General features: G+C 34.4%; 1 protein-coding gene across 2 annotated transcripts in view; it reads left to right on the top strand.

Moving 5' to 3' along the window:
- Positions 1-7534, top strand: part of trappc9 (trafficking protein particle complex subunit 9) — a 235501-nt gene that overhangs the window by 104445 nt on the left and 123522 nt on the right. For both annotated transcript variants that reach the window (XM_016537066.1, XM_016537059.1), the window contains 2 exons: positions 1000-1152; positions 7088-7206. In XM_016537066.1, the coding sequence (XP_016392552.1) occupies positions 1000-1152; positions 7088-7206 (272 nt within the window). The remainder of the gene's footprint in view (positions 1-999; positions 1153-7087; positions 7207-7534) is intronic.

Raw genomic sequence — 7534 nt, 5'->3', positions numbered from 1 at the left:
AATCAGGGTCGTCTTATATTCGGGCCAATACGGTAATTGAATCAGCGCACCCAATTATAAACATACTTTTTTGCTTTATTTAATTGGCAGATTTTTTTTCATAATTTTATTGACATGGTATTCCACTGTATATGTCCAGGTTTTTTTTTTCTTTTCTTTTCCCTTTGCTGGTTCATCCAAACACCTGCTGGGGATTTATGCACCTTACTTCACATGTTTATTTTATTTTAATTTATTTTATTTTTGTCTAGTTTTAATATTTTTAGTTGTTTTAATATTATTATTTTAATATTACATTTTTATTTTAATATGCAATTTTTTTTTTTTTAGATGGTCTATATTTGCTATTACATCAGACACTTGATATAAAATATAACACATAAGAAACTATTTGCCAAATGCAGAGAGTGGGAGAAGTTTCTCTCGGTGCAGATGTCAATGTTGATCACAACATATCTGAACTCAGAGCTTTTGATCTCTGACCTGAATACAGCGCACTGATTCGCTAAAATTGACTTATCGGCTTCTGTTCAAAAACAACAAGGGCGCTTGTCGGCTTCTGCAGTAAAACGTGAACTCGCGATGCCTTGAAAGTGGACAAAACCGGCTTTTTTGACAAAACGTGTTTAGGGATCAGATCGCGCTATATGTGAAGAATAATGCACGCCAATCAGCTCTTTTTTTTTTAAAGTGACGTTTATCGGTTTTTGCAAATTAACTCTTCATATGGATATGCAAGAAAAAGATGAATCAGTGATGTGCATCCTATATTTTGTGTCCAAATCTATTTATTAAAATTGATTATGCATGACAATATATTAAGAAATATTTAATAATAATAATAATAATATTTTTGTTTGTTTTTTCTTAGTTAAAAAAAAATGCGAATTGTAGTGTTGCTTTTTTTTTGTTTAAAAATCCTTTTTTGTCCTGACCGAAGTGCAAGACGTTTCATTCCTCAATGCTGTAATCAAATATCTCCCTTTTTCTGTCTTTCAGAGAAGCTGTTTGGTGAGTTCTTGACCTGGGACCTGCAGGACGCTTTGTCCCACCTGCCTCTGAAATCCGGTCAATCCGTCTCCATCCCTGTCAACATAAGCGCCAAACTGGACTTCTCCGGTCAGGAGAACCTGTTACACGACCTGAACGACGGTAAACATCCACACGAAATCAGCACACATACGCTGACACGCAAAAACAACATCATTGGGGTCCATTCTGGTTTGTCCCATCCAATTTACGCTCAATTTCTGAGAGTGCATCACCGGAGCCATCGCACTATAATCAAGACAGGCTTGATTGCTCTCTGATAGATAGAAAGGCAGTATTCACTTTGCCCTGTTATGGTAGATCTGATTCAAGCGAGGTGATTTGAAATGGTGTCTGTACTCTCTCATTTCACATTCAACAGAGACATCGGCCACCTCTCTTCAGTATTGCCCCCTCTCCGTTCGCTCTGCCCTCTTATTTCCTCTCTGTAGTCATATACATTTTCTCTTCACATCTTGTTCTTTTTGTATGTTTCCTGGTTATATTACACTTACATCTTCTTTCTTCCTGTCTAGCCTCTTGTTTTACCTCTCATGCACACTGAAAAGGAGAAATCACCGTTATCATAGTTGTTTCTACTAAACATTGAAGTGGAGTTCAAATTAGCTTGAAACTATATAATATGTTTTTGAACAAGACACATTGTCATTCACATGTACACTGTACACTGTACAAACTTCAAAAGTTTGGGTAGTATCTGTAATATGTCTATCTATATATATATATATATATATTGTATATATATAGGTATATAGAAAGAAGTTAATACGTTAATTTATCAGGGATGCATGAAATTGATTGAAAGTGACAGTATAATGACATGAACTTTCTATTCATCAAAAAATCCTGAAAAAAAATGTATCACAAAAATATGAAGCAGCACAACTGTTTTCAACACTGATAATAAGAAATGTTTCTTGAGCAGCAAATCAGCATATTAGAATGATTTCTGAAGGATCATGTGACACTGAAGACTGGAGTAGTGCTGAAAAAGTGTTAAATCAACCAATCAATAAATAAATAAACAAAAATAAGTACATTTTTAAAAGTAAAAATTTATAAATTAATATAAAAATAAAAAATAAGATTATGAAATACATGACAAAATGTTAAAAAGTAATTACAAATAATATTTTTTTTATAATAATAAAATTAAAAAAATTAAAATATATATGAAATATCAAATGATAAAAATAAAAGTAATAAATATAAAAATTTACTATTATGAAATATCTAATATTCAAATATATTTTGAATATATAGAATTATATATTCAATGAATATTTTAAAATATTCTAATCGAAAATTGTGATATATAAAGTATAAAATGTCAATGAAATGTATTTGTAACCTGTTTTGAGCCCAAAAGAGCGACCTCTGAGAATGGGAAATGTCCTCCAGGTTCTCTCTGTCTCTTTGTACATACATGTAAATATTAATGAGACTCGAGGAGAGCAGAATGTAGCAGACTGTGTTTCTGCTTGAATTGCAAACAGGTGCGAGCTGAACGGCCTGCTTCCTCTCTCTCTCCTCTCCTGGGTCTCTCCTCAGACGCTGCTAAAATGTTTTAATTGTTGAAATAATCATTTTCTCTGAATTAGGCCGATAAGACAGCTTAAAGCCGGTCTTAATAGCGCAGCATGTAGAGGGCAGTGAATTGTAAACACTACTGATGTTATCGCAGGTGCTAATACATTACTGCTGTTATGTAGCAGTAATATTAGCAATTTGCTATTGCTTTTCTCATCTCATGATTGTTTTTTAACTGTAGAAAATAAGATCAAAACAAGCCATTCGAATGTTGAAGTTTGATGTTGCACTTCCTAATCTCTGATTGGCTGCTCATCCTTCTCTCCATTGTGATGTCATAATGGGATGCGAGACATCTTTGGTTTTGCATGTTTTGCATGAAGCAGCTTCCACACTGTTGTCAACATATTTATACAAATTTCATACATATTTATATAGTAACTGCATTTTCAACTATTCTAACATGCATTTGAAAATACAACATGCACCAATCATAGCTTATAAATATGTTGTCAACAGATTTAAGTTCTCCCAGTGGTTTTCTGCCAAAAATAAAAGCCCTACAGTTTAATGCTTGTCAGCAAAGTCAATTAGACAACAATATTAAGACAATTACGACAACCATAAATATTAGTATTGGAATTTTACTTTTGTTCTTTAAAATAACAATAACTATTATTATTATTATTATTATTATTAAATGCTATTTTTTATTTTACAGTACAGTAGCATTATTACAAAAGTTTAACGTTTGAAAGCAAAGAAATTAAGACAACCATACTTATTGGTATTTAATTTTACTGTTGTTCTATTAAAAATATTATTATTATTATTATTATTATTATTATTATAAATGTCTTGTTTTTACTGCTTTACAGTAATACTGTAGTACAGTAGTATAGTATTATTACAATTGTCATACATTTGTTTGATTTAATGTTTATAAATTACTTTCTTGGTAATGATTTTTAGTGGTTCAATGAGTAAGTCAATGGTTCAATGAGTGTTGTTAACCAGCTGATGTTAACCAGCAATAACCAGTCAGTTCAGTAAGTCAATGAGTTGTTAGACTGATTCAGTTGATCAGAGTGAGTTTAATCAAACTGATTCATTCAAAAGAATTGGCTTATTAAAAACATTTGAACACACTGTACGTTTTCTTTCTGTTCCTTTCGCTCTGTTCCCTTCAACCCTTTTTCTTTGCCCGTTTTGTCTCAATCGCTCTCTCTGTGTCTGTCTCCATCTCTGCTGTCAGCATAACTCAGGCTGTGATGGTGCTGATGTCATCACTGTGATGCAGTGCTCTGTCTGTCTCTCAGGAGGCCGTTGGGTTCAGTCTGTACGGGAGTTTCTTTAACATGCCGCCCGGTTTCGTTCATTCATCCGTCCTCTATAAATCGTCTCCCCGTCAGAAAGAGGCAGAGTGCGAGGGCCAGACAGTCAGACTAAACACATTAGTGCCTGAATGTTAAAATGTCAGTGCAAGAACAACATAATGAGAGAGGAGAGCGGCTCCATTAAATCGGACGGCTCCCCCCGCTGAGAGCCCGCTGGAGGTAAACGTTTACCCTTCATACGGGACGTCAGCCGACCGCAGAGCCCTGGTGCGGATGATGTCACGCCGCTACATAGGGCTGAACTCGCTAGCCTCACTGGGTAATGTCTGGTAATCGCTGAGCACCACGTTTTTCGATCCGCTGCATTTTACTTAAGCAGGAGAATAAATGATGTCTGTTAAAGATAAGCTGTTCAGGATGTTCATTAGGTAGATCATTTAATTTAATTTTATTTAATTTTAGTTTAGACACTACCTGTACACTTTTAAAGGCACTGTATAAAAATAATAATGTATTATTATTATTATTATTATTAAATTTTTAAAGGTGTTATACAAATATTTATTTATTAATTTCAATAATAATACATTATTTTATTTTTATATTATTATTATTATTAAATCATTAAAGGTGCTATATGAAAATAATTATTTATTAATTTTAATAATCAACAAAATGAAATAATGTGTTATTATTATTATTATTAAAAACATTTATGACCTGTTAGTAGTAGTAGTAGTATAAACATATTAATATTTAGATAATATAAAAATATTTATTTTGATTATAATATTTTTATTTTATTTATTATTATCATTATTATTATTGTCACATATATAATTATGAATATATATTATAATCATTTAATATTTATGAGTTTAAATGTGTCTTTTCTTTTCTTTTATATATAAGCTCCGCCCTCTCCTGCTCGTGTGACACTTAACTCCGCCTCCTCTTACCTCATGTCAGTCTGTTTGCTCTGACCTGGAGTCTGGGCGTCTGAGTCTTGTAAAGTTAGCAGCAGACATTACGACATATTGTGTCAGACACTCTTGAAGGGAAGTGATGTCATTTGGGAGGCCGTGGGACTCGTAATGAGGACCGTAAGTTCTCTGTGTGTCAAGTGATTGAACACCCTCTCGTTCCCTTTCAGAACCCACGGGTGGTAAAACACAAATACTGACCAGATCTGTCCTGATGTGTGCTGCTGTGTACAGCTCTCTTTTACCGAGCAGCAGAGAGGCAGCGTTTGAAAGATGACTGAAAATCACATGCTGTTTAACAGACACGCGTTTTCGTACATGCACTTTTCACCGGCCCCTTTACTGCTCTTCCTCCTCTGTTGAATATCAGAATTCATCTGCATGAGATTCAGAGAGAAATCTGTGCATGGTAAACGCTGCATTTTACACTCATTATTTTCATCAGACAGAGCCAAAGCAGGTCATTTATTTATTTATTTTTCAACGTTTTGACAATAATCGACATATTTCCAAATGACACAGGACAATTAATGAGAAGAAATTAGATTGTTTCGGCACTTCTCTGTGAAAAGTGGCCTTTAAAATGTGAATGAGTACCATTCATTAAATAGGTACATAGGGTAACATTTGATTTCATATTGGAATTGCACTGTGAGGACTTTTGTCAGCATTTTTGAGTGATACAAACATTTTAATCTATGTATTGAACTTAATAATTTTAAAATGACTCATAGAAATGAATTACACTTTCCAATTCCAAAACCATTTTTACTACAAAAGCTTAAATTAGACATTTAAAACATCTATGTATTAATACTCAGGAAACTATACTGACATGCTCCATTAGAAACTTAAAATAAAATGTGGTAAAATTATAACAATGTTGCTTCATTTTATATAACCAGCAAAATCCTTGCAGATCTATCTTAAATATTTCAGAGTATATCACCCAGCCCTGCTGCAGCTGACGTCATACATTTGAGGATCTGTGTTCTTTAGTTTTGTGTTTTTATGTTTTTGCAGGCTTGCGGACCATTTAAGTCCGTGTTGATGAAAGTCTCATTCATCATATTTATGTTCCGTTTCTAAAAAGAATCCAGAATGTTTCTCGCTTGAATGAATTTGTGTGTGCGTTTATATTTCCAAATGACACAGGACAATTAATGAGAAGAAATTAGATTGTTTCGGCACTTCTCTGTGAAAAGTGGCCTTTAAAATGTGAATGAGTACCATTCATTAAATAGGTACATAGGGTAACATTTGATTTCATATTGGAATTGCACTGTGAGGACTTTTGTCAGCATTTTTGAGTGATACAAACATTTTAATCTATGTATTGAACTTAATAATTTTAAAATGACTCATAGAAATGAATTACACTTTCCAATTCCAAAACCATTTTTACTACAAAAGCTTAAATTAGACATTTAAAACATCTATGTATTAATACTCAGGAAACTATACTGACATGCTCCATTAGAAACTTAAAATAAAATGTGGTAAAATTATAACAATGTTGCTTCATTTTATATAACCAGCAAAATCCTTGCAGATCTATCTTAAATATTTCAGAGTATATCACCCAGCCCCGCTGCAGCTGACGTCATACATTTGAGGATCTGTGTTCTTTAGGTTTGTGTTTTTATGTTTTTGCAGGCTTGCGGACCATTTAAGTCTGTGTTGATGAAAGTCTCATTCATCATATTTATGTTCCGTTTCTAAAAATAATCCAGAATGTTTCTCGCTTGAATGAATTTGTGTGTGTGTTTATAAGTTAATGCCGTTATCCGTATGCGCTGGAGAGATAAAATATATCCACCTGAGTGTGTTCCAGAGAGCCACTGCGGCACACGCACTCCGGCGCCTTATTTATTACCAAGTTTTCCACCTCATCATATTTCAAACTGTCATGTTATGGATTTTAATTTTTATTTCGAGCGCTAAACGCCGGACAAACAGATGCGATGAGAGATAGAAAGGCGGATGGAGAGAGAGATGGAGAGGAAAGCATCTGAGTGATGTTCACGTCCTCTGAATGTGGGGAATTATAGCTGTATAATAGCGTCCTCTCCTCACATAAGTCACAGAAGATAGTGATCTCTCTTTCCTCTCTTGCTGTTTCTCGGGCCTCTGGCCACTGTGTTCATGTGTGCCATATGTCTAATGTATATTGTTGTGTGCTTTCAGATGGTATCAGTGTAACAGGTCTGCCCGTCTCTAGCCCGCTGCGGCAGGTCCTAAAGCCACGTGCTGAAAATAAACCAGTCGGCACTGACGCCAGCAAGAACGAATTCAATCACGTCAAGGTAGGAATTCTGTCCTCAAGCTACACACGCTTGATTTTTTTGCTCACACTCTACTGTAGAGCCATAGTACACTTGATTGCTGTAGAACGCTTGTTAGTGAATCAGTTAGGTGTGATGCTGTTTTAATGATTAATGGTCTTATTTTGTGTGTAGAACATATCAGAATATTTTCTGATTGGTCTTTTTTGTTGAATCACGTGTGTTTGTGTCTGCACGGGCTTTAAAGTGAAGCCCGAACCCGACCCGTACCCGAGATCGTCTGACCCGACCCGACCCGAGCTGCACAGTAAAATTTAGAGCCCGAACCCGAAATCTTTTTTTTTTTTTT

Source organism: Sinocyclocheilus rhinocerous, unplaced genomic scaffold (genome assembly GCF_001515625.1).
Source record: "Sinocyclocheilus rhinocerous isolate Xijiao unplaced genomic scaffold, SAMN03320098_v1.1 scaffold1154, whole genome shotgun sequence".
In the NCBI taxonomy this organism is placed as follows: Eukaryota; Metazoa; Chordata; class Actinopteri; order Cypriniformes; family Cyprinidae; genus Sinocyclocheilus; species Sinocyclocheilus rhinocerous.
Note: the sequence above shows the minus strand (reverse complement) of the source record. Positions and strands in the feature narration are given on the sequence as shown.